A 27,983-nucleotide genomic window follows, 5' to 3' on the forward strand; every position below is an offset into this window, starting at 1 on the left:
CTCTGGTTTTCACAGTTATTTTATAATTCCTAAACAGGAAAACAAAGAGAGCCAAAGTAGATGTAATATGGGAGCTTTGTGACTGGAACTCCCTACACATTTTTTCCCCAGAAGGAAACCACAGGGGACACCCAATTTGGACAAGAGCAACAGTGTGTGTCGGAGGTGGTTGCATGAAACCAGTGCTCTGTGCAAATCCACCAAATTAAATTGCCAACGCTGCTGTTAACCACTGAGGTGAAAACTTATTAGAGCAATTTTAATAGCAGCTTTAGATCAGGGCCACACTAGGCAAGAACAGATTAAAACCCTCTTTTACTTATGCTGTGGCTCCAATCCAGATCAGCCCTCCTGACAGCTGCCTTTGGATAAGCAAATGATATAGGAAGTTGCCATCATGAAACTCCAATGTCAACGCTTAGTTTAGTTTGGCCCTCTGTATGAGTCACAGGGTGCAATCCTGAGAATGAGTTGGGCCGTACGTTTGCGCCTCCTTGGGATTAAGCCATGTCAGTACACGGAGGCTGAATCCAGCCATTGCAGCAGCTTACTCTGTGAGCCTTGTGTCAGCCTGGCTGAGATCTGGGGTGGGAGGGAGGGAGGTGGGAGGGAGACATTCCTGGGAGGGGGCACAGCAGGTGGTGGGTGGCTCCGGGGCAGGCAGGTGGGGAGCGGGAGGCGAGGCTGGGATCCAGGAGTTATGCCGGATCCCAACCTCCATTCCCAGGGAGATCAGAGCAGCTTGAAGCCACTTTGCTCTCCTTGGACTTGTGCCACCTCAGGAGGCGGCACAAATCTGAGGAGACCCATTGGGGCAAGGGTGCCTTACCCAGGGGTAAGAGGAAAAGTTTCCCTTTGCCCCTGGCTGAGTCACCTTGAGTCCCTAGCCTGTGATGGATACAGTGCAAGTCTCTTGGCTTAACTGTTCCAGCGCAGGGTAGAATTGCTCTCACAATCCTCCATGTACCACCTTTTATCATTTTTGTATAGGAATTCACAGCCCTTACCTCATTCTTTCTTACAATAATCCTATGAAACTGGTCAAAATTCTATCCATTTTACAGTCACAGCACTGTGGTTGGGAAATGGGTAATACCCAAAGTCACTTCACTGACTAGATGAGAAATCAAATTCAGATCTGGTATTGGCATTCTGTCCCTTGGAGTGCTCTGCCTCTAACTAAAAGAACAGAGTTCATTCTGGTTCTAGCAGAACTTCACAGCAAAGAGTGGAGAGCTAGAGAACAGGGAAGATTGTGACTCTGCTTGTGTACTCACAACAACTTTGTGTTTGGGAAGATGTGTATTCCCATTGACTTCCGACTGATAAACTTGTATCCTGCTGAGATGGTTGACTTGTATTTACTACATAGATACAACTGTTTTTGTACCAAAACAATTTTTTTTTGTATTCATCATGTTTGTTGATTTTGCCTCAGGAGATTAAAAATGTAAATGCAATTAAAAACTATTCTGTTATTGACAGCAAGATGTTTAACTTGAGCTGATAAAGGATGATATTTTAAGGCTTTAGGCCAAAGTAATTCCTATTCACTGATTGCGAACTGTGAGAGCAGTTTATTTTTATTCTTCTGCAAAGCTGAGGTTTGTAGAAAGCCTTCTTTGGCACCAGTTCTGTAATGCACAATCCCATCTTTCTTTTGGCCCATGAAAACATGTACTAGCTTGCTGGGTTACAATTTTGTTTGCTGAGCATTTTGTTGCGTTTTGATTGGTTCCTCCTTTGTGGCGTTGGGTATTTCACGAGAAGTCTTTGATTCTAAGTACTCGACTGTACCGTAGGCAGCCATAGCGATGATCAGTACAGCCAATACAATATACAGTTTGATGTAGACTTGTAAAAACGTGCTATAGCCAAATGCTATGACAAATCCCAATGACTCCCATAAGCGATAATTAGCAAATCCAGCCTCCTTGTGCTTTTCAAACAAAACTCCATAGAGAGCTGTAAACAAGTAAAAAAAAAAAGAAAAAAGAGAATAGGGTGAAACAGTATGTTTGAAATCTACATCTGTTTGATTAATGTTTATAATGGCACCACCCAAACCCTTTACTGGCAAAGATCACACTGCAAGGATATATTTTAATTACTGTTTAGAGCCATGTAATGTTCTTGCTATTCGGAGGCAAGGGTGAGCTATAAATCATTTAAATAAATAAATAATAGATCAATTTGTGTCATAAGTCTCACTGCTATGCTTATTGAGAATGGACCCATCACCAAGCATTTGCTCATTGATTCACCTCTGGACCTTTCCTTGAGGTCAACTGACTGTATGTATGTGTGAATGTGCATGCCTCATAGCGGCAGGCTGTTAGCATGCATTGTTAACAACAAATCTGCTTGCAGCTGAAATAGTCAATATGCAAAGCCTGATTGGCTTCTCCAGATGACACACACCTCACATGCCCTCCTTTTGATTTGGGAATGTCTGTTATGTTTATAGTCAGCCATTAGAAATGCCACATTGGTGAGTCTGCAGGAAATAACATCTGGGCTTATTCTTGAAATTTTCAGGCCGCTTTCATATCTGGCCTAAAGAGGAGTGTCAGGCTGGGAAACAGAACTAGGCCCTTCTCCTCAGATTAATTGCACTGTGCTACATAGTTCTGGTTAAGCAACTGTTAGAAGAAAGGACTAAAATACATCACAAAATTCCTGTGGGGGAATTAATGTGCAACTTGCACGTAGACTGTCACATGTGATGCAACTCTTCGAGAAGATCAAAATAAATAAAACAGGTTTAACTTAAAAATAGCTCGGAATGCCAAAATATAGACAGTTATGCATAGATAGGATAATACAGCTGCAAATCTAGAATGGGAAAACAAGGCATGCATTTCCCATTCAAATCCTCTAGGAGGAGCCCTTGTTCAATATTAAGTGACCCATTCATAAAAGCTGTGCTGGAACAGTGACTGATGCTTAAACCAGTGGTTCTCCAACTTTTCCAGCTCGAGCCTCCCCTGATCCTTGTGGCCATTGGCCACGGCTCCCCATTACAACACCTCACCTCGGTTACCCCCAAAATGGGGACGAAGGTGTAATAATTATACACTAGAAACAAAAACAAACAAACAAAAAAAACAGCTGCCAGCACTCTGAGGCTGCAATCCTAACCACACTTACCCAAGTGTAAGCCCCATGGAACAAAATAGGACTTACTTCTGAGTAGACCTGGTTAGGATTGTACCCCAAATTTGTTAGCAGCACACCTGGAGGGGTTTGGAAAGGGAGGGGGGAAGAAGTGATGAATTTGCTGGGGGAGGGGAAGACTGTTTTGTGTGCATCTGCTAATTGCAAACTGATGCAAACTGAGACCCAGAGACTGTTTCGCTGCAATCCTAACCTTACTTTCCTGGGAGTAGGTCCCATTGAACACAATAGGGCTTACTTCTGAGTAGACCTAGCTAGGATTGTGCCTTTTGTCTTATAATAGCAGCTAACATGGGAAGTAAACCCCCCCCCCTCAAAAGGAGGCAGGAGGAAAAAGGGGGGTGGCTGAAAAGGAATGGCTGTTTTTATTTTTTAATCAATTTTTGGAGACAAAACCATCAAGACTGGCTTTTTTTTCTTTTTTGAAGGGGGAGGAAAAAGAGAAAGGTGAGGATCCTGGGTTAAGCTGACACAGACCCCAAGCCTATATAGGTCTACTCAGAAGTAAGTCCCATTTGAGTCAATGGGGCTTACTCCCAGGAAAGTGTGGATAGGATTGCAGCCACACCCAGCAAGATTGCAACTCACCCCCAAAGCAGATGGGGTCTGCTCACACACATACACCCCAACATGCAGATGCCACCCCTATTCCCCCCAGGCAAGACAGAGGGATGCCGGCTGGGCACTTGGACACCCCCAAGAGCAGGTTGGGCTCCTTCTTTCCCAAGCTTTGCTGCTTTCTCTAGGTCAGGCTTGCCTCCTAGTTTGAAGCCTGCCAGGAGCAGCCCTGTGCTGATGAGATGCAGCACCTCTGCTGCTGCCCAGACAGCCTTCTCTCCCACCTCCCCCCACCATGTTTCCCACGCTCTCCCCCCTCACGCTGCCCCACCCACCTTGTGAAAAGCAGCAAGTCAGGAGGCAGCACGTGCAACAGAGCAGAGCAAAGATGCATCTCTCCGCAAGATGCCTGGCGATGCCCCTGGAGGCTAGCCATACCTCACTAGGGAGGCACAGATTGACTACCTCAGGCTTAAACCCTCAATCTTCACTTTCCTCAATCCTCTTTGGAATGCAATGGACCTTGTTAAGTAACAGCTGAGTAGCACCCTTAGCGGAAAACCCTTAGCGGAAAACCCTTAGGGGACCTTAAGTGGAATGGGTGTTTAATACTTTGCCCCTGCCATGGTCCTGATCAGGACTCCCCCACCCAGTCTTTTCTGGAGGGGGGTAGGAAATCTTCCACTGAAGTCAAATTCTGCTACTCACTGCTGGTATAATCCAAAAGTGTTTGGTTTAATCGCCCTAGGCCTAGCTTTAAGTGGCACTGGCAGGATTCAATCATGGCATATGCTGTAATAATAAGGAAGAATGGCTGTCTAAGCATGTGAGCACCTGGGATGAAGGCAGGGCAGAGCTTCCATGAAAGAGGAAGCGTAAACACTTCTCAAGCATACACTTTACAAGCGTAAACACTTCTCAGAATGCATTTCTGAAGTAATGCCATGCAGGGCCATCTATGAGGCCAACTGAAGCAGTTGCTTTGGGCAGCAGATTGGGGGGGGGCAACTAGATGTTCTAGATCTCCACTGCTCCTCCTTCTCTATCCACTCTTAGGATTGGAAAAGGATGAGGGAGACAGAGGAGAAAAGGAAATGTGAGTGGGTGGGAGGAAAGAGCTGGGCTAGAACATTGGAGAGTGGGGGGAGGGATCAGAGGCTGGCACATTATCAGCTGGGGACAGCATTTGGCTTGCTAGCTCAGGCATCACAAAGTCTTGGGACAGCCCTGGATGAGTTGAGAATATCAGCGTGCTGAACTTTGTAACCAGTTCCAAAATCTGGGCTTGAATGGTCCCATGGTAGAATACATAAAGCCCATAGACTTGGCAGGTGAGAACACAGTGCTTCAAGCTACCAGATGTCCAATGAACATTTCTTAGCATACCCTCATTTAACCTGCGTGCAACTCTGACATGGTTCATGCTTTTGCTGCTGTTCTCAAGGGACTGTTTGCATGAAATTCCAGGGAAAGAGAGAGGATATATACACTATAAGGATATTTGTCTTATGTGAAGCAGTGCCTTTTGGTGGAGGTTTGCACTGTTGGCAACCTTCAGTCTCGAAAGACTATGATATCATGCTCTGAAAGGTGATTCTGGAACAGCGTCTAGTGTGGCTGAAAAGGCCGATTCAGGAGTGACAATCCCTTCCACACTGGGAGCAAGTGCAGTCTGTCCCTGGTCTGTCTCCCTGGCTATGGGCCTTCCTTCTTTGCCTCTTAGCCTCAGACTGTTAGCCAAGTGTCTCTTCAAACTGGGAAAAGCCATGCTGCACAGCCTGCCTCCAAGCGGGCTGCTCAGAGGCCAGGGTATGTTTGCATTTTGCCCTGCTAGGCAAAGTGATGACATATTTATCCTCTACAGCTAATTAGCTTAGGCTTTTTATATCTTGGTTGTAAATGTTGCAACATACCTAGAAGGTGTACCTTTTCATCTTGAGTTTCTCGTGCAACATTGTGATGCATGATTATTACCCCTTTGTACTTTTTTCTACAGCTGGGATAAGAAACATTCTGATCAGCTGCTAATTATCAGATATTTTTTCTCATTCCTGGCTTCTTAAAACACAACCTGTGCTTTAATATCTATTTTCTCCCTTCCTAGACTCTATACATACACAGATGAATGCTGTCAGTACTAAGAAAATAACACTGTTCGCATGTTTCTTCACTGATCATGAATACAATTCAAAATCAAGGGGCTCGTAACATGATGTTAAACTACAGGCATTATATTTGGTCACATATAACACGTGTGATTTAACACCAGTGTCATAATTTCCTTTCAAGGGTGACCATCCGCTATTGCTTGTGTCAGAACTGACTATTGATGCAAGTGGGAAAGTATTGGAAGCTCAAACTGTTGGGCAATTCCTGCAAAGGCTTTTGCCACCTGGAAGAACATGTATTCCACTCAGCAGCAGAGCCAGAGGTCAGGTGGAACTGTAAGTGCCCCCAGCTCTGAAACTTGCCTGTAAGCTGTCCCTCCCCCTTGCTCTCAGAGCCTGTCCAGGGGCAAAAGCAATGCAGAGGAGATTCCTCCATGTTGCTTTTTCTCCTTGGACTGGCCCTGAGAGCAGGGGGAGGGATAGCTTACATGGCGAGTTTCGGAGAAGTGCGGTACTTACAGCTCCACCCCCTCTGACTCTGCTACTACTGGTTTCACTAATTGTAATATTATTCTTATAACTCTCCTCATTAATTCCTCTGGAATTGTATTAATTATAAACAATAAAAAAAAATGCCGGGAATATTCCCTTACTGATGGTGTACTTAATTGTTTAAAGCCCCTTAGAGTGCCATTCTAACCAACTTTCCAGCACTGACATAGCTGTGTCAATGTGGCATGCACTGCATCCTGCAGTGGGGAGGCAGTCAAGGGGGCTTCCTCAAGGTACGGGCATGTTTGTTACCTTATCTTGGGTCTGCATTGCAGCGAGGTCAGTGCTAAAAAATTGGTTAGGATTGTGCCCTCAGATGTTTAAAAATAATAAATAAAATAAATAAAAAATATTTATTTCTTTTGTTTAAATAGAAGGTGAAATAGAAAATGTAAGCTGCAATCTTACACAATTTACTTCAGAGGAAGTCTCACCGAACTCAATAGAACTTACTGTCCAATAGTATCCAGGCTTTGGAACTCACATTCCATTGATGGAACAACTGCTTGTTGGTGCTACAGTTGCTAGTGCTGGCCACCACCACAAATGATTGGTGACTGTGCACATGCTGCTAGAGTGCCCAGCCACTGCCACTGTCACTAATTTGATGGCAGCCACTATGGGCCAGCTGAGGATAGGATTGGGTTGTTAATTCTGAATAGACATGCATAAGATTGTGCTCTAAGGAACATTATAGGCACTGGGGTCTGAGTAAAACAGGATTGAATGTTGTATTATTCAGGAGGGAGGATATACTTAAGTTTGCACAAGCATGCACAAAAAACTGAGAGAGCATTGCACTTAACAATAATGTGTGTTATGTATGTTGTTGAATCTCAAAAGGGTAAAGGGTCTGCTATTCATTTTTGAAACCCTTCAAGAACTTTATAACATATCTGTCAAATGCCTAGCCTGCCAATATTTCAGGCCGGGGTACATTCCAAACACATTCACACAGTTACTAAGCAGGTTGTCTCCTTCCATTGAGTCCCAAGTCTTCTGTCAGAGTGACTTACCGTTGGTTTGTGTCTGCAAGGCTGCATCACCCACACCCCAGAGTGCAGATAATACGAAGAACAGAGCAAGATGCTTTGGGTGAGGCTTCCACAGCAACATGGTTATTATACAGGCAATGTGGACAATTGCAACTGTTGGATTAGGAAAGATGCAGAGAAAACAATACATGTCATTATGAACTGCAAGTTTTAAAGTGCAAGAACAGTTCAGCTGAATCCGATCAAGGTCTATCTCAGGGGTGTCAAACATAAGGCCTGGGGGCCAGATGCGGCCCTTGGAAGCTTTTTATCCGGCCCTCAGGCTCTCAGCTGCTGAGCAGTACTGAGGTGTTACTGCTATAGGGACAGCCCACATGAAAATTGGGCTCTCCCATATCTTGAAATATGATCACAATTTGCATATTTCCCCTTCTGTCATTTGCAGCTAATGAGTTCCTAAGTGAGAAAAAGTGCTTATTTTTGGTTATGACCTGTTTAATGACATCATTTTCTGCCTAATGACATCACTTCTGGCCCTCAGCAGGCACCATGAATGCTGTTCGGCCCTTGGTATGAAAGGAGTTAGACACCCCTGGTCTATCTAGTCCATACTTCTGCTCCCCGTAGCCACCCAGATGTTTCCAGAAGCCAACAAGCAGAGCCAGCCAGACCATAGAGATAAACAAGCGATGAAATTCCAGCTGTGTAAATGTCTTATGAGACCCACAGCCTGCACTTTTGGAGAAAGTGCACAGAGGCAGTTTAAATGCATCTCTGTTGCTGTCCCCTGACAACATGCTCAAGATCACCTTCAGCCTCCATTGGCTTCCCAGGGCACAGTCACAGATGTAAATGGGGGGAAAGGAAAGCAGAAGCAGACATGAAAAGAGAACATATATAATATCTAATTCCAAATGCAGCATTTTTCAAACTATGGGTTGCAATTCACCAGTGGGTCTCAACCTAGTGTGCAGTGGGTTGTGATCTGATGCTCTCTGTAGCATTGCAAAGCATTACTGCAAGCCACCAGAGGTCAGTTCTGAGTCACACCGGGCCTGTGACCACACTCCGTTGGCTTCTATGGGCTCCAGAATGCCTTGCGAAAGTTACTTCTAGTTAACACCTGCAACTTCCCCGTTTGCTTCTGTGACTTCTGGTTTGCATCTGCAAGGCATTCTGGGGCCCATAGAGACCAATGGAGTGTGTTGTCAGCCTGGCGTGACCCAGAAACAGTCTCCAGTGGCTCCCAGTAATGCTTTGTGGTGTTAGCTTCAGGCCATGACCCACAATGAAGGGTGAGGTGGGTTGCGGAGGTTCAAAGTTTGAGAACCACTGTTTTAGTGAATTCAGGACCATTAATGTGCTGTTGGTATTCTGCTCTGCTTAAGACAGCAGGACAGGGATGGAGCATGCTCATTTGCCAAGGGTAGCAAAATACCTTGGGCCAAACCAACTCATAGAACAGGACAAGAGGGCAGTGCCCATCTCCTGCTGTTTGTCCCTAGGATTTGGTTGGTTGGCAACCTTCAGTCTCGAAAGACTATGGTATGTAAGCCTACAGCACCCGGTATTCCCAGGTGGTCTCCCATCCAAGTACTAACCAGGCCTGACCCTGCTTAGCTTCTGAGATCAGATGAGATCAGGCAGGATTTGGTATTCAGAGGTATACTGCCTCAATACATAGAGTTTTCGTTTAGCATTTATGACTAATGGCCATTGATAGACGGGTCCTGCATGCATTTGTCTATTCATATAAGATCACAAGAATTCTTTCACAGAGCTGAATTCCAACCCTGAGATAAAACTGAAGTAATTTCTTTGGCAGTTTTCTGCTCTAGTAAATTTTAATTAGAGCTGCTTTCTTACCATAGAATATTATTCCCCAGCAAAAACAATCCTCAAAATAATTGCATAAGCGTCTTTACCTTACAGTGTTTTACAGAATTTTATCAGTGGGTACCAGTTCACTTCCTCTAAATGAAGTAATCAAATAAGTGGCAAAAAGACCAATGCAGTGGTGTCACAATGGAGGTGCGGCAAGTGTGGGCCACACCCGGTGTCACCCTCAGGAGGGGTAATAACACACAGCCCAAGCCTCCATTAGGTGATCTTTGGTCCTCTCTGGGCCCAGTCACCCCAGGCGGTCACCAACAATTGTGTTTTCACTGCTCACTGGTGAGAACACGAAGTGGCTAGTCCCAGAGAGGGCCAAAGACTGCAGGAAGTGGTCCAAAGGTGGGCTCATCGCATTAAAAACAATGTCATAGTCCGGAAGGTCGGGGGAGACATGATTGCTTCCTTATGACACTCCTGAACACCAAGTTTATGCAGATAAGTGCAGTAGCGGGTGACATGCACCCTCAGGATGCCTCTGGACCGGGGGTGCTCAAACCCCGGCCTGGGGGCCACTTGTAGCCCTCGAGGACTCCCAATCCGGTCCGCGGGGAGCCCTCAATCTCCAATGAGCTTCTGGCCTTCCGGAGACTTGCTGGAGCCTGTGCTAGCCCGAAGCAATGTGAGGGTGACTGCTCAACCTCTTGCGTGAGCTGTGGGATGAGGGCTCCCTCCGCTGCTTGCTGTTCCACGTCTGTGATGCAGCAGCAGCAGGGAAGGAAAGGCCGGCCTTGCTTTGTGCAAGGCCTTTTATAGGCCTTCATTCATTCATATAAGTTCCATCTCTAATACATTCATTTATGTAAATTTATTCAAATTTGAAATGTAAATTACATTCTCGTAATTCTTTATTTCCCTGGCCATCTGCCAAAAGGTTTGGACACCCCTGCTCTGGATCAATTATCAAACCTTGGCTACAGGAAAAGGAGGGCTTGGGTTAACCTGCAATCCAAGATGCCTCTGAACCCTGATAATCAAGCTAACAGTACTTGCAATTATTAAAAGTTACTTATTCCAGTCTTGCTCATCTCAGTGGGGCTTCTCAGTGGGGCTCCAGTGGGGAGTGAGGAGCTCCAGAAGGATCTCTCCAGACTGGCAGAATGGGCAGCAAAATGGCAGATGCGCTTCAATGTCAGCAAGTGTAAGGTCATGCACATTGGAGCAAAAAATCAAAACTTCACATATAGGCTGATGGGTTCTGAGCTGTCTGTGACAGATCAGGAGAGAGATCTTGGGGTGGTGGTGGACAAGTCGATGAAAGTGTCGACCCAATGTACGGCGGCAGTGTAGAAGGCCAATTCTATGCTTGGGATCATTAGAAAAGGTATTGAGAACAAAACGGCTAATATTATAATGCCATTGTACAAATCTATGGTAAGGCCACACCTGGAGTATTGTGTCCAGTTCTGGTCTCAAGAATCTCAAGAAGGACATAGTGGAAATGGAAAAGGTGCAAAAGAGAGCGACTAAGATGATTACAGGGCTGGGGCACCTTCCTTATGAGGAAAGGCTACGGCGTTTGGGCCTCTTCAGCCTAGAAAAGAGATGCCTCAGGGGGGACATGATTGAGACATACAAAATTATGCAGGGGATGCACAGAGTGGATAGGGAGATGCTCTTTACACTCTCACATAACACCAGAACCAGGGGACATCCACTAAAATTGAGTGTTGGGCGGGTTAGGACAGACAAAAGAAAATATTTCTTTACTCAGTGTGTGGTTGGTCTGTGGAACTCCTTGCCACAGGATGTGGTGATGACGTATGGCCTGGATGCCTTTATAAGGGGATTGGACAAGTTTCTGGAGGAAAAATCCATTACGGGTTACAAGCCATGTTGTGCATGTGCAACCTCCTGATTTTAGAAATGGGTTGTCAGAATGCCATATGCAAGGGAGGGCACCAGGATGAGGTCTCTTGTTATCTGGTGTGCTCCCTGGGGCATTTGGTGGGCTGCTGTGAGATACAGGAAGCTGGACTAGATGGGCCTATGGCCTGATCCAGTGGGGCTGTTCTTATGTTCTTATGGCTATCTATTACTATGGCCATTGTGATTTTGTGATTTGAGAATTCTCAATGTATTTTGTTGTTGTTGTCAAAACACAGTCAGGTGCAGGACAGATTTGGATTAGGGTAATGGTGTGGGGGCTTTCTTTAATTCTTTCTCAGCACTGATTCCTCGATATCTTTGAAGCCGCATTGCGCTGCAGAGGGGGAAACTGTGTATTTCCCCCTCTGTGGAAAATAAGCAACTTGGGTGGTTTGGTTCAGGGCTGTGGCTTGGGGGGAAGGTTTAGATAACCTCATGCTATCATCCAAGCCAAGTTGAGACCCTCCATGACTGCTTTTTGAAAAATAAAAGATATTAAGAATGCCAGTATTGGAACTCCTTCATCATTTCTAGTTTAGTCCTGTTTGTTAAGGAAATAGTTTCTTTTTCTCACATTATGCTATTTAAGTCAGTTCTAAGAAAATCTGACTGATTTCATCAAGACCTGAATTTTGTCCAGGACTCAAAATACTAGGAACATCTCTCATCAGTCATATTATTAGATGTGAAGTGCTGGATTCTGCAAAAATGTAGAGCTCATAAAACAATCCAGTGACTTGTTGGAGATACAAACCCAAAAGATACGATCCTGGCAAATTCACCAGGCAGTCTTCACAGGCTGTCTTCTCTGCTTTCCTTCATGGTGTTGATCAGACCACTCACTACCTTCACTACCACTTCACTACCTTCATGAACCTAGGAGTGGCCATCATGGAAACCCCCATATCTTTTGGGGCAACCATTTGTTATAGCAGAGGAACTTGAGGCTTGAGTGGAGGCAGCAGCAGTACTTTTGTATAGTGGGGAAGACTTAGCCTGAAATGAAAGGCCCTTCATTTGCTCTGATTTCAATCTTGTTTATAGTTAAAAGAGAAATTAAAGGTTGAAATATATTAATTTAAGGAGAAACTAAGTTCCCCAAGATAAAACAGTGTAATCGTCCTTGAATTTATTATTGGAATGCCAACTACAAGGTGCCATGCCCTTGTAGCCCTTGAATTTTGAAATGCCAAGCCCTCCCTAGTTATAAAATGGTGGAGGCCTGGTAAGGGAATCAGGTCCAATCTCATTGGAGGATACACAACCTTCCACAAAAAGTGTTGAAACTTCCCACTCCAATATTGTACTATGAAATCAGTACTTCCATAATATTGGTCAAGTGGGTATGGGACATGCTATTTTCTTGCTACAGAAGCAGTGCAAACCTCCTAGGGTCTGTTGAGATGATGCTGGATAGATGGATGAATGGAGAGTCTTAGGGCCCAATCCTATCTAACTTTCCATCAATGATTAAGCTGAAATGCAGCCCCAAGGTAAGGGAACAAACATTCCCCTACCTTGAGGAGGGCTCTGTGAATGTCCCCTCCACTGCAGGATACAGCACACACCCCACTGGCATGGCTGCACCAGTGCTGGAAAGTTGGATAGGATTGGGCCCTTATTCTCCTCTGCCGAGAATACTGGAATAGGTTTGAAGGAAAAGCATGATGTTTGATTTGGGGCAAGGTACCAGAAGCAACATGCTATGCATTTTAAGAACCCTGCCTGGCCATGCACAGAAAGTTGCAGAATTAGGAAATATTTCTGAATTGTGAACAACTAGAATTCCTCTTGTGTTTGAAATCCAGAGGCTCTCTCTGAAGTGACTGAACAAACAGACTGATTGAAATGTTCAAATTAATCAAGATTATTTCTTTCTCAATTTCCTAGTATTGAATGAGGTTTCCTCTAGTTTGGCCTTGTTTTGACCAGCTGCTTATTAAATAATGCCCCAACCATACCCTAAGCACGAGCACATCTAATTCATCATACCAGATGAGCCCCTTGGTCCTCAATCAACCTTTAACATACCCAGTGCAAAGAGGGCTCTTCTGCCGGTGAACTGGGAAATCTTTCCAAACAGCATTGAGCAGAGTGAATTTGCACCCGAAAAGCAAATCATCACATAGCCGACAAAATTTATCCCGAGGGCACAGGTCACATAGGACTAGAGAGGAGGAAAAAAGACAGACACACAGCATTATTATTCATGACAGCAATTTTGATTCACTCATTTGAGGCTACAGACTCAATGTCTGTTTCTGAATGCTGAGTGAATATTCATACAGAGCAGACGTGATCAATAAGCACAGCTCCAAATCTTGCCAGAGAGCCTCGGGATTTAATGCATGCCTGCTGTGCAGTGGTGGGGCTAAGACAAGGCCTTGAACATTTGCCATGCAAGCTGTCAAATGTGAAAAGCAGCTGAAGACCCGGGGATGACGTGTGGTATTAAAAATGGATAGAAATCATTTATGTAGCCCTAGTCATTGAGATAGTCACATGGTTAATGATCTCATTTCAGGGGCAGTGAAGTGAGGGAGACTATATACTAGTAGCAAAATATTACCAAGAATAGCATCATTAAGACAGAAAGGCACCGTAGGGCTGAAGGCACAGTTAGTTACACAGGCCTCCAAAATTGAGGGTCAGTAAAGTTTTTCCCAAACTTTATGGTGGTTTGATATGAATTTGGGGTGCCGATTCAAAAAATGGCATCCATTTTGCCCTATCACATCTAGTTTTGGAGATATAGTATAGCCTCATTAGTGAATGGTTTAAGCAGCTTCCTCATGAGGAAGCCATGGTGTAGACTTCCTCATGAGGTAGCTGCTTGAACCATTCACTAATGAGGCTATACCATATCTCCAAAACGAGATGTGAAAACTGGGGGAAGGCCGACAGGAGCCGAGGGGCATCCGGTTCGGGACTCCTCATCCCTATGGGATGAGTATGGGGAGGTTAGAGAACAACAAGACAAAGGCAGAGTAGGAGAAGAAATTGGGAATGGTAGCATGATGGGATGTGATAGACGGTTTGGCACAATGAGAGGATGTGGGGACAAAGGAGCGAATAAGCAGCCCATCCTGGGGCATTCCGTGTACAAATGCTTTTATGCAAATGCCCAAAGTCTACGAGCAAAGGTGGGAGAACTGGAATGTCTGGTGACTAGGGAAAACATTGACATAGTGGGCATAACGGAAACCTGGTGGAATGCGGAGAATCAGTGGGATACCGCAATCCCGGGCTATACACTCTACAGGAGGGACAGGCAGGGGCGTGTTGGAGGTGGGGTGGCCCTTTATGTTAAGGAAGGGATAGAATCCAGCAAAGTAGAGATTGAAGGTGGGTCCGACTCCACCGTAGAATCTCTGTGGGTTAAATTACCAGGCTTGTGCAGCGATGTAATACTGGGGGCGTGCTATCGTCCTCCAGACCAGAAATCGGATGGGGACCTTGAAATGAGGAAACAGATCAGGGAGGTGACAAGGAGGGACAGGGTTGTAATCATGGGGGACTTCAATTATCCTCATATTGACTGGGTCAATTTGTGTTCTGGTCACGATAAGGAAACCGGATTTCTTGACGTGCTAAATGACTGTGGCTTAGAGCAGCTAGTCACGGAGCCCACCAGAGTGCAGGTGACTCTGGATTTAATATTGTGTGGTACGCAGGACCTGGTTAGAGATGTAAATCTTACTGAGCCATTGGGGAACAGTGATCATGCTGCGATCCGTTTTGACATGCACGTTGGGGGAAGAATACCAGGCAAATCTCTAACAAAAACCCTTGACTTCCAACGGGTGGACTTCCCTCAAATGAGGAGGCTGGTTAGAAGGAGGTTGAAAGGGAGGGTAAAAAGAGTCCAATCTCTCCAGAGTGCATGGAGGCTGCTTAAAACAACAGTAATAGAGGCCCAGCGGAGGTGTATACTGCAAAGAAAGAAGGGTTCCACTAAATCCAGGAGGGTGCCCGCATGGCTAACCAGCCAAGTTAGAGAGGCTATGAAGGGCAAGGAAGCTTCCTTCCGTAAATGGAAGTCTTGCCCTAATGAGGAGAATAAAAAGGAACTTAAACTTTGGCAAAAGAAATGTAAGAAGGTGATACGGGAGGCCAAGCGAGACTATGAGGAACGCATGGCCAGCAACATTAAGGGGAATAATAAAAGCTTCTTCAAATATGTTAGAAGCAGGAAACCCGCCAGAGAAGTGGTTGGCCCTCTGGATGGTGAGGGAGGGAAAGGGGAGATAAAAGGAGACTTAGAGATGGCAGAGAAATTAAATGAGTTCTTTGCATCTGTCTTCACGGCAGAAGACCTCGGGCAGATACCGCTGCCCGAACGGCCCCTCCTAACTGAGGAGTTAAGTCAGCTAGAGGTTAAAAGAGAAGATGTTTCAGACCTCATTGATAAATTAAAGATCAATAAGTCACCAGGCCCTGATGGCATCCACCCAAGAGTTATTAAGGAATTGAAGAATGAAGTTGCAGATCTCTTGACTAAGGTATGCAACTTGTCCCTCAAAACGGCCACGGTGCCAGAAGATTGGAGGATAGCAAATGTCATGCCTATCTTTAAAAAGGGAAAGAGGGGGGACCCGGGAAACTATAGGCCGATCAGCCTAACATCCATACCGGGTAAGATGGTGGAATGCCTCATCAAAGATAGGATCTCAAAACACATAGACGAACAGGCCTTGCTGAGGGAGAGTCAGCATGGCTTCTGTAAGGGTAAGTCTTGCCTCACAAACCTTATAGAATTCTTTGAAAAGGTCAACAGGCATGTGGATGCGGGAGAACCCGTGGACATTATATATCTGGACTTTCAGAAGGCGTTTGACACGGTCCCTCACCAAAGGCTACTGAAAAAACTCCACAGTCAGGGAATTAGAGGACAGGTCTCTCATGGATTGAGAACTGGTTGGAGGCCAGGAAGCAGAGAGTGGGTGTCAATGGGCAATTTTCACAATGGAGAGAGGTGAAAAGCGGTGTGCCCCAAGGATCTGTCCTGGGACTGGTGCTTTTCAACCTCTTCATAAATGACCTGGAGACAGGGTTGAGCAGTGAGGTGGCTAAGTTTGCAGACGACACCAAACTTTTCCAAGTGGTGAAGACCAGAAGTGATCGTGAGGAGCTCCAGAAAGATCTCTCCAGACTGGCAGAATGGGCAGCAAAATGGCAGATGAGCTTCAATGTCAGTAAGTGTAAAGTCATGCACATTGGGGCAAAAAAATCAAAACTTTAGATATAGGCTGATGGGTTCTGAGCTGTCTGTGACAGATCAGGAGAGAGATCTTGGGGTGGTGGTGGACAGGTCGATGAAAGTGTCGACCCAATGTGCGGCGGCAGTGAAGAAGGCCAATTCTATGCTGGGGATCATTAGGAAGGGTATTGAAAACAAAACGGCTAATATTATAATGCCGTTGTACAAATTGATGGTAAGTCCACACCTGGAGTATTGTGTCCAGTTCTGGTCACAGCATCTCAAAAAAGACATAGTGGAAATGGAAAAGGTGCAAAAGAGAGCGACTAAGATGATTACTGGGCTGGGGCACCTTCCTTATGAGGAAAGGCTACGGCGTTTGGGCCTCTTCAGCCTAGAAAAGAGACGCTTGAGGGGGGACATGATTGAGACATACAAAATTATGCAGGGGATGGACAGAGTGGATAGGGAGATGCTCTTTACACTCTCACATAATACCAGAACCAGGGGACATCCACTCAAATTGAGTGTTGGGCGGGTTAGGACAGACAAAAGAAAATATTTCTTTACTCAGCATGTGGTCGGCCTGTGGAACTCCTTGCCACAGAATTTGGTGCTGGCGTCTAGCCTAGATGCCTTTAAAAGGGAATTGGACAAGTTTCTGGAGGAAAAATCCATTACGGGTTACAAGCCATGATGCGTATGCGCAACCTCCTGATTTTAGAAATGGGTTATGTCAGAATGCCAGATGCAAGGGAGGGCACCAGGATGAGGTCTCTTGTTATCTGGTGTGCTCCCTGGGGCATTTGGTGGGCCGCTGTGAGATACAGGAAGCTGGACTAGATGGGCCTATGGCCTGATCCAGTGGGGCTGTTCTTATGTTCTTATGTTATGTTCTTATATGGCAAAACAGATGCCATTTTTGGAACCAGCACCCCAAATATACCCAGGAATTGGTGCAAGGAAGCAAAATGTGTGTTGGCCTGTGTTATCCTGGGATAACTAAGAACTCACTTCAACCTCTAATTTGCTTACATGGTCCAAATGGGCCTTATGACACCTTTGCTTGTACACATTCCTTCCTGTGTATGGTTGTTTACTGTGCCAAGTATAAGGCTGAATGCCTGGATGTGTCTCTCTCAGGTTTTTATATATTATCTGTCTTGCTGGAGCATTCCTATATTGTGAAAGATGCCCATAACTAATTTGAGAATGCAGCCCTTCCATCAATCAGGCGAGGGCTCTGTTTACTGGGTCCAGCCTTGCTCAAGACAGGAAGAGAGGCACTTGATAGGTACTTTGGGCCTGCCAAGGGCAGGGCTAAAATGGTGTTACTGCATGTAAACCCCAAAGCTAGCATTCTGTTCCTGGGAGGCTTTGTGTACCAGCCCACCCAACCTTGGGATAGTCTGAGACTAGATGGTTATCCTTGTAGGGTGGTAGGTTGGATCTACACCAGGTAGGACTATTTTGTTTTGATTTCTTCCCAATAGGTTATTGGTGGGAAGTTTTTTTTTTTATCTATTCCGGTCTGAGACTTGGGGTGTGGGGTCTTACTCAGGATGGCCACTAATGGCAGGTATTGTGCAGGACATGGAGTAAGATTAGGAATCTGGTGTGCACCCCAAAGTAAGCAAGAGTTAGAGGAGCAACCAGAACCAATTTCAAGAGGCTGACTGGCTCAGGGATGTAGGCTAGTGACCCTTTGGGCTTTTTAGTCAGGCTTGGGATGGGCAGTGCAATTTGGTAACATTGATCCCTTTTCCAAGGGTTGGTGTGGAAAACCTGGTGTCAGTGAGAGGCAACCTCAGGTTGGAGCCAGAGTGATAATGCCCAGGGGGAAGTGACAGTGGGTTCTATCTCCTCCAGCGTAGGTGCATGCACTGAAGTGGGAAAGAAGTTTCATTTGGCTAAAAACTGCTGCAGGATGTATTGAACTCAATGTGTAATCAATAAAAGTAGCCCATTTCATGACATGATCATGTCTCATTGATGGTGCTACCATGGCAAGTAAAAAGCAGTGGGGCAGACTTAGCCGCCGTGCGTCCCGCCAATATCCTGAGGGTCCAATGAGTATGTTTTCATGTCTTCATTGAGTAACCCGGACCTGAGGTAACACTGAGAACATCTGAATTTCACTTGCTATCCTACCTTGGTATAATCACCAGCAAGGAATCCTTGTTCAAACCCACTGTACATGGTCAGAGGTATCAGGAGACATTGCCGTTTATCTTTAAGATGCCGGAATGTTGCTAAGAAAGTGAACCAAAAGGAGTGTTTCTTTTCTTCTTTACCCTCTTCTTGGTTGGTCTCAATCTTATCCAGTAAGAAGACAACAAGCAGCACAGCCAGCACCCCACTAGCTGAAGAGGTAAAGGAGACAATACAGCACACAGGAAGTCAAAATGTGGCAGGCAGTTGATTCATTTATAATCAGTGCTGAGTTACAGTACTTGGCTAGTAAGTGTCTCTAATTTGAATTGAATCTTAGAGGCCAAAATAATTTAAATAAAATCCCAACTTCTGAGTCTAAGCCTTCAGTATAAGGGCATCTAACATGCACAATTCCCTTTGCTCAGCAGTGACATTTGTGTTATGACAGCTGGAAAAACTAAATGTGCTGTTGCATAAGAGAGATTTCTTATTCTTCTAGGTCAGGTCAGAGGTTACTTAGAGATCAGCATGAGTGCACTCCCCTTACATCTGTCAACATTGCCTCTAGATGAATGTGTGTTTTCAGAGCCTCTGTCTTCAGGCTTCATGACAGCCTTTCCAAAATATATGTCAAAAAGAGAAATTATACTGTACTCTAGAACTGGAATGTTAAGCTTATTGCATTGGCTGAGGGCAAATGTCTCCACAATGTGATATACAAGCCTTACCAAAGGACGTGAACTAGAATGATACATAAAATGTCTGCCATGGATTAGAAACAGAGGATGGAGCTGCATGCACCCTCTGTGGTAGGCACTTTTTGTATCTTCCTTTTTCACATCTTTTATAAATGCTTGTACATCATGCTCTGCTGGCAAAATGTGGGATTTGGAAAGTGCGTCACCAGGATATTAAAACTAGCTTGTTGTTTTAAGGTCTGAGACAATACATTTACCAGTCATGATCTGTCACCAGTCATTCACCGTGATCTGCTAGGGTTAGGTTCATGGAAACCCTAGCAGATAGTGAATTTGCAGATAATGAACCACTGATCCTATGGGATCAATGGAGATAGATACAAGGTACAAGCCTAGGAGGAAGAAGTACCATCAGAAGAAGCCAGCAGAGACCCTCAGGAAGCCAGCAGAGTGCAGCAAGAAGTGCAAAAATATATCTGAATGCTGCAGAGACCTTCTGGAGGCTGCATGGACCTTCAGAATGGCACCCACAACCAGCTCCGACCCCCTTAAAATGAACAGTGGAAGCTTCCGCCTGCCATTTTAAAAGGGTTCATGCTAGTCACAGGCACCATTCTGAAGGTCCCTGCAGCCTCCAGAAGGTCTCAGCAGATAATGAGATGCATATAATGAGAGAAGGTAGCAATTCCGCCCCTCACAGATAAGCGAATTCGCAGAGAGCGTATTCGCATATAAAGTGAACTGACTGTATACTTGGAGATTTTTGAAGACACTCCCTTTTTTTTACAGAGTGAGAGAACATGGCTCTTTGAATTTTTTATAACAGCATAGAAAGCCTTTTGGTTGACATTCACTTTCCTGCACAGAACTCAAAAGATTCCAAAGAGTATCTACCTGTGTAGATTCCCAGCAGAATGTAAATCAAGGTGTTAGATGGTCCTTTTGGAGTCCCTGGATTCTTCGTACCATTTGCTACCGTGCAATCATAGGCTCCACAACATGCCAGCTGTGCTTCGGAGATTGTCGCTGGTCCATTAAAAAAAACAAAAGAAACAAAAGATGAACTTGACCGTGTTCAAAGATGGGTTAACACCAAAAATATAAAGAAAAGCAGATCCAGTCATACAGCAGAGGTTTTCAAAGTATTTTTTCTAAGAATTCTGGGTTTCCTGAGAATCTGATCAGAATTCTCTTCAACAGGACCAGTAGTGATGGACAGTTTGACACTTTGTTTCAGAATGCTGCACAAGGCACAGAACTTCTGCAGCAGATTCATAGTGCTCAGCAGACAGGTTGCTGTGACAGGTTTGTACAGCGGCATTATAATATTGTCGTCCCAATGTGCGGCAGCAGTAAAGAAGGCCAATTCTATGCTGGGGATCATTAGAAAAGGTATTGAGAACAAAACAGCTAATATTATAATGCCGTTGTACAAATCGATGGTAAGGCCACACCTGGAGTATTGTGTCCAGTTCTGGTCGCCACATCTCAAAAAGGACATAGTGGAAATGGAAAAGGTGCAAAAGAGGGCAACTAAGATGATTGCTGGGCTGGGGCACCTTCCTTATGAGGAAAGGCTACGGCATTTGGGCCTCTTCAGCCTAGAAAAGAGACGCCTGAGGGGGGACATGATTGAGACATACAAAATTATGCCTGGGAAGGAGAAAGTGGATAGAGAGATGCTCTTTACACTCTCACATAACACCAGAACCAGGGGACATCCACTAAAATTGAGTGTTGGGAGAGTTAGGACAGACAAAAGAAATTATTTCTTTACTCCGTGTGTGGTTGGCCTGTGGAACTCCTTGCCACAGGATGTGGTGACGGCATCTGGCCTGGATGCCTTTAAAAGGGGATTGGACATGTTTCTGGAGAAAAAATCCATTACGGGTTACAAGCCATGATGTGTATGTGCAACCTCCTGATTTTAGAAATGGGCTATGTCAGATGCAAGGGAGGGCACCAGGATGCAGGTCTCTTGTTATCTGGTGTGCTCCCTGGGGCATTTGGTGGGCCGCTGTGAGATACAGGAAGCCGGACTAGATGGGCCTATGGCCTGATCCAGTGGGGCTGTTTTTATGTTCTTATGATCAAATATTGTGTTCCTTTGCAGCTCTGCAAAAGAACTACCAGAGATTTCTAATTGGATCCTAGCAGTAGCTTTTGGTTTGGCTAGTCAGTGGAGTTTCATCCATCAGCAGTGATCCTCTTAAGGCAGGAGTTATAGGACAGTCATTTTTAATTGGTTCCTGTGACATTTAGCCCTAATCTGTCCCTGGGGAGAGCCTGCTTGGGTTTAGTTCCAGCCAGCATATTCCACCTGGCCTGAGTTAACCATCACAGTTCATTTAATCCGTTAACTCCTGTGCCTAACGAGACACAGCCCAAAAACAAAAATAAAGAAATCCCAATTCAATGACTCAATTACAGGTCTAATTCTCCATAGTGTCACTGTATGAAGTTGTACAGTAATCAGAAATTGCAACCTACAGCAGGGCACCCAATCTAATAACACAGCTCTGAGAGTCCAATGCTTTAAGCTGCAAAGATGACCAGTTCAGTGTTAGCGAATAGCTATATTGTTGTTCTACATTGATTGCCAACTTACTGAAGGTCCCAAGCATCCTCTTTTAGACACTTCTAGTTACTCCCAATTAAGTAAATAATAGAGACAGACATGCTTACAGACCTATGGTATAATGCTGTGCAAGCTTGCTCAAAAATAAGCCACTGTGTTCAATGGTCTTACTCCTAAGTAAGTGTGAGTGCAGTTTTACAGTGCAAGGCTGTACAGGCTTACACAGAACTAAGTCCAATAGGATTTTCTCCCAGAAAAGAGTGTATAGGCCTTATGCACTCTTTCTGTTTCCAAGCTCACCTAGCAGGCAACAGGGGGAGCAAGATTCCCTCTCCTATATAGTCAAAGGCAGTGGTTCCCAAACTGTGAGCTGTGGAAACCAGCCCGGGGAGCCACAGAATCCTCACAAAAAACCTGCTGTCCCAGATAATTTATAGGATTGTAGCCCTAATGGACAGCCACAGCCAATGGTCCAGTAGGTCAAGGGAGCCACCAGTCGAGAAAGTTTGGAAACCACTGGCCAAAGGGGAAGGAGTTTCTTTTCCTAGTGGATAGAGGCAGAGACATTCTATATGCATTCCTTTAATCATGAAAATAACATGACATTCCCTTCAGGAATGCCAGCAAATTCTCCCTCGTAAGGAGCAGTTGTAAATAAGACTGTTTTGAGGCTATGCTTTGGACATGCACAATTTGATTATAAGTTTGTATCTTAAAATTGGCAATATGCTCACTATTCAAAAGGCATCATCTTCATGCATTGCTATACTTCTAACAAAAATTATATGCCTCTGCTCTTTTTGTAAGTGGTACCCATTATCCCTGAGATAGTGTCTCTTCTACTCTGCCTGCCACATTATCTCTGTTTAAAAATGTAATAATGAAATGAGTCAGCTTCTCAGGAGCAAAATCTGACTTTTAAGAAAGAGAAGAAGGAAGCTGTGCCCTAGAATAATACTTCTGTTTTTACCTTTTTCAGGAGTCTGTCCAAATACAAGAGATGATATAAGATTTCCCCAGACTCCAGAGGACTGGAATATCAGAAAGAAGATTCCAAAATACTGGTTGATGACATCTTTTCCATTTTTCCCTTTTTTCTGTGCATATAAATTCCCAGCAATGGTGAGATATGTACACTTGGCAGACCACAGAGGTGCTCCTCCTAGCCCCAAGATCACAGATGTGGGGATCAATGTGTACCTGTAAAAAATACTTTGTTTGGTTATCTTTTTTAAGCAACCAATTTATCTTAGAAGGAAGGTCAAAGAAGGTACCAATTTATCCTAGAAGGAAGGTGATGTGGCCCATTATATCACCACACTGTGATGGTAGTTACATAAATGGATATCTCACACTGGAAAGAGATTTTTTTTTCAGTCATCCTGTGGTAAGTTCCAGAAACAACAAGAAGTAACAGCAAATATATTCAATTTGTTGTCCCCACCACTTCCAGCCATTTTCAGAATTTGAGTTTGACAGATGCATGATTTCATCAGAAGAAAAGGTTTTTCATAAAGGTTCTTGGGGGAGGGGATACAATAATGTATTCAATTCTAGTTAAGTGGGGAAAAATGAAATCGTCCCCATGAAATTCAGAGTGATTTTTTAAAAAAATCATTGACTTTGGGAGAAAGGTGGAGTCCCACAGCAAACCTCTAATATGATCATTAGTGGTGAAAGTATGCAACAACAGGCAGGCATCGGATATCAGAAAAACATTATGCAGCTTCAGAAAAATATTTCATGCATGAACACCACTGAGTTTAAGGCCCAAATCATAACCAACTTTCCAGCACTGGCACAGCTGTGCCAATGGGGTATGTGTCCTGCAGTTGGGTGGTAGTCACGGAAGCCTCCTCAAAGTAAGAGAATGTTTGTTCCCTTACCTTGGAGCTGCATTGCCCTTACCTAAAAGTTGGTTAGGATTGCACCTTAAGACTACTGGCTAAACATTAATGGGCGTTCTGGAGAAACAATTTACTTTTATCATTGACCAACTTCATAATAAAATGGAGGTAATTCAAAACCACTGTGCTAGCTAGAGATGAATTTGCTGTTCCAGAGGAATAAGAACAAATAGATCTAATGAAGCTAAGTGCTTTATGAGTTACTTATAGCCCAAACCTATCCAACATAGGAGTGGCAATTCCAAATGGTTACGGTCAGATCCTGTGCTGGATCTGAGCAGGCCGGAGGTCTCCTTGGGGGAAGGGGGCATTCATCCCTTTACTCTAAGTAACACCCCAGCCTGCTAAATGGGGCTTCTTGAGTCTGTTCCAGATATTTCACTGATGCAGACTCAAGAAGCCCCATGTTGGGCTTCCAAGTCTGACACAGGGGATAGGATTCCACCCCTCCTGGGCCAGTCCCTCCTCAACCCTTCCCCCACCCAGAAACACCTGGCCCTGCCCTCCTGTCACCCCCCACCACGCCCCATACCGCTTGGCGCTGAACTGCTTTCACCAATGGCTGGGGTTCGATCTGCAGCGTTAACGGGGTGGAGCAAGCCTCCCCACCAGCACTTTTTCCTCTCCAGGTGTCACAAATATTACCTATGACATGTTTGCAACACCCACAACTGACACTTGGGCTGCAGTGTTGACAGTAGGGCAGCCTGGGATTGTACTGCCCTTTATAGTTCTCTACGGTGGTCATTGTTTTTATGTGCCCCATGATATCCTTATTTTTTTGTCATGGACTCTGGTGGAAATGCAAGTGTTATAGGAACTGAACATTAGGTAAACTTATTTTTTTCCTCTACTTCATCCTTTGAAGTATAAACATACTTAAACACCAGATTAGATGCAGCATTTACTGGCCTCCTTTCAGTTTAAGTTGGCTCAAGCATTGTTTACTGAAGGAGGTGAAGCTAGTGATCACCCAGGCGACAAGCAAGCTGGCTGTACACAAGCCCAGCTTAAATAATATGCTGCACAGAAACTGTTTATTTATTCTACTTTCTCATTCTCTTCTAGATGGCTCAACCTCATAATGCCTGTTATGTGCTTATTTCTTTTGTTCTTAGAAGAAACAATTCATTGACACAAGGGAGGGCCAGAAGTAAAGAAGCATGAACAGTCTGCCCTTTTTATCCAGGACCACTCCGTTTCCATTCCAGGACACACACACACCCCTGCGGATACATGAATCTGCAGATACACATATCTGTGGCTACTTGTGATTTAACAAGCAAACCAGAAGTGGCTTTCTCAGGCCTCCAGGAGGTGTTCAGAGAACCATGGAGGCTTTTGGAAGCTTCAGAAGGCCTCCCGGAGGCCTCAGAAAACCACTTCAGGTTTGATAAGGAAACTGGCTCCACCCCCCGTATCCACCGCATCTGTGCTGAGTCAAATCTGCAGGTGCCAGATCTGCAGATACAATAGATACACTATATCAGGGAGACTGGGACAACAACTAATATTTGTTACACTTCCTAGTCTGTGGAATGTGTGAAAGCAAAAGTGGACCGTCTACAACAGGATTGGTGATTGTGATGGCAGGAGTGCTCAAGTGCTGCCTTCACAACCACTATTAGAGACATACAAATAAGACAGTGCAGTTTTTTGGACATCTAAAATAAAAAACTGGGATGCAACAGGCTTCCTCTGAATGAAAAAAGCTTTCTATTTGTTAGATGTTTGAACAGTGTCACACTAGATTTTGCATGGCGGGAGCACCATGTTATTAGGTTGAAAGTATATTAAAATCTAAAAGAAGAATGCAGATCTCCTCAGAAAGAGGCAATTGGTCATACCAGCTGGCATAGAAGTTGCCCAAGGAGAAGGTAATGTAGCAGCACATGGAGCCTACAATGGTCCACTTGCATCCAAGTTTCTTAATGAGGATTGGTGGGAGAAACATGGAAGACATGATCAAAGCTGCATAGACAACGCTCAGAGAGGCAACGCCGAGGCCTTCTTGAGAGTGGAGGCTGCTCTGTAGAGACAAAATGCAATGCAATGGATGCACATGTTGACCACAAGCAATGGGAACGTTTGACTGGTGAGTGGAGTGAAAGACAAGTAAGCAGGTGCTAGAGAAAAACATCACACTTTGGCTAAATGAGGCATTTAGATGAGCCAGCCTGTTAATTGGAGCACCCAGAAGCATCTATATTGCCCAGGTCAATGGTGTCCTTGTGGGACAGGAAGGCAGGAAAACACCTGAGGCAGTGAGGAAGGAAAGCTACTTACTCTTTTCTGTAAGTAGCAAATATTAGCAATGGCATTTCTATGAATGTTTGACATCATAAGAAATTCCTGGGTTCCCCCCCCCCCCCATAATTATCCAAGTATTCTTCATGGGGAAAAGGAATTACTAATTGTTTTTTTCCCCAAAGGAGCAAAAGAAGAATCTGAAGACAGGGCTGCCCTCAGGTTGTTGGGGACCCTAGGGGAAAGCCCTGTAGTAAGGACCACAGGGCCCAATCCTATCCCACTTTCCATGCCAATGCAGCCACAATGCAGCCCTGCAAGGAAACAGTTAAGAACATAAGAACAGCCCCACTGGATCAGGCCATAGGCCCATCTAGTCGAGCTTCCTGTATCTCACAGCGGCCCACCAAATGCCCCAGGGAGCACACCAGATAACAAAAGACCTCATCCTGGTGCCCTCCCTTGCATCTGGCCTTCTGACATAGCCCATTTCTAAAATCAGGAGGTTGCACATACACATCCCTTACTTTAAGGAGGCCTCCATGACCATCCTCCCACTGCAGAATGCAGTACACGGCCCATTGGCACGGCTGCATCAGACCTGGAAAATTGGATGGAATTGGCCCCACATAGTGCCTCCCTGGCCACTGAGCATTCAGGGAATGGCCTGGCCTGATGGGCCCTCTGATGGGTATGGGTCTCCCAGCAGTGCCTGACACCTGGTGTCACCCATCTGCAGAAGTGCTGTATGTCAACAACATGACATTTTTCTTTTTCCTTCTGGCCTAGCTTGTCTTGAGGGCTCTTTTCCTTTCTAGAAAATGCAGAACACCTGTGCCTGGCCTGTTTTCCCACCTACATTATAACTCCTCACATCTTCTAAAGATGACTGCCCTGGGTTAAATCCCTCCCCCCCATGTGCTCTGTGTCTGGATCCCATGCTATTGAGGATGAAGCATCAACATGAAGTCTACTTACCTGCAGGCTCTGGAGCCCTCCGTAAGCAGTGAACAGGAGCAAGAATCCAAATGAAACCACAAGAATATTCTTCAGATATTTTTCCATGTTTGGATCACACAAGATAAAATCTGGTCAGTTTAAGGTGTTTATTCCAGATGGAAAGAGGGGGAAAAGGGGAGGGGGCGAGAAATGAAAGCCAGGCTCGGTTTCACTTCTGTTTACATCTGTAATGTAAAAGAGCTTTGTTAACCACTTGGGAACTTGTCAATGAACTTTGCTCTTTCTAATATTGAAAACACCATAGGAACTTGTTACTTATTCACTTGCTAAAGACATGTATAGAATTTTTATCTACTTAGTATCTGCCCTTTTGCTTCAAGTTACACAAGCCACTTCTAACAGTCAAGCAATTTTTCATATCTGTCTTAGGTTGCATAATATGCATCTCTAACCTATAACTGGCACAAGAAGAAAAATGCAAATAGTTAAAATACGTCAGTGAAATATGGTTAGCCATTGGCCTGCAAGGGTGTGATGACTGTGCTCCTTTCCTTCACTGCATATAGTCCTTTAAGGAAAGCCACAACATAAGATTCAATAAAGAAGAGGCTTCCCTGAGACGCTTTGAAAACAGTAACATTGCAGATAGACTGTGTGGCCGGACAGACAGGCTGTTTTGTGGATTCACTATCTTCTCCATCTGGCTCTAGCCAGGACACAGCTCTGTTCAGTCAACCTGCTGGGACTGGCATGCACCATTGTTAGGTCAGAGGGCAGTTAGGGATGCCCAGGTGGTCCAGATGACCTTGTGACACAATCAGCCCTAGTTTTCTTAAGGCCAAACCCAAGGGTGCCTGGGTGTGCTTTGGCATAACTTTCTCAAAGACTGAACCAAACCCCCACCTGCCTCCTAAGGGATCAGCAAGGTGTGATAGACTTTTCAAGCTGACTTTATATATTTATGTATATTTTTATTTACACATTTGTACCACTCTTTATCTCCCTCCCAGGCATTCAAAGTGGCTGTGCATTCACCTTGAGTGGGTTAGGGAACTGTGAGATTTACAGCTCAGTCCCATGCAGAATT

General features: G+C 44.8%; 1 protein-coding gene and 1 pseudogene across 1 annotated transcript; both read right to left on the reverse strand.

Moving 5' to 3' along the window:
- Positions 1-1,693: 1,693 nt before the first annotated feature.
- Positions 1,694-27,001, reverse strand: UNC93A (unc-93 homolog A). The gene is made up of 8 exons (XM_066611373.1): positions 26,915-27,001; positions 25,537-25,718; positions 22,753-22,982; positions 20,099-20,230; positions 18,504-18,715; positions 13,184-13,319; positions 7,412-7,543; positions 1,694-1,965 (listed from the first exon to the last, which is right to left on the reverse strand). The coding sequence occupies exons 1-8, from the start codon at positions 26,999-27,001 to the stop codon at positions 1,694-1,696; spliced, it is 1,383 nt and encodes a 460-aa protein (XP_066467470.1).
- On the reverse strand, positions 8,943-9,069 carry LOC136637785 (5S ribosomal RNA; annotated as a pseudogene).
- Positions 27,002-27,983: the final 982 nt, after the last annotated feature.

Source organism: Tiliqua scincoides, chromosome 1 (assembly GCF_035046505.1).
Source record: "Tiliqua scincoides isolate rTilSci1 chromosome 1, rTilSci1.hap2, whole genome shotgun sequence".
Classification (NCBI taxonomy): Eukaryota; Metazoa; Chordata; class Lepidosauria; order Squamata; family Scincidae; genus Tiliqua; species Tiliqua scincoides.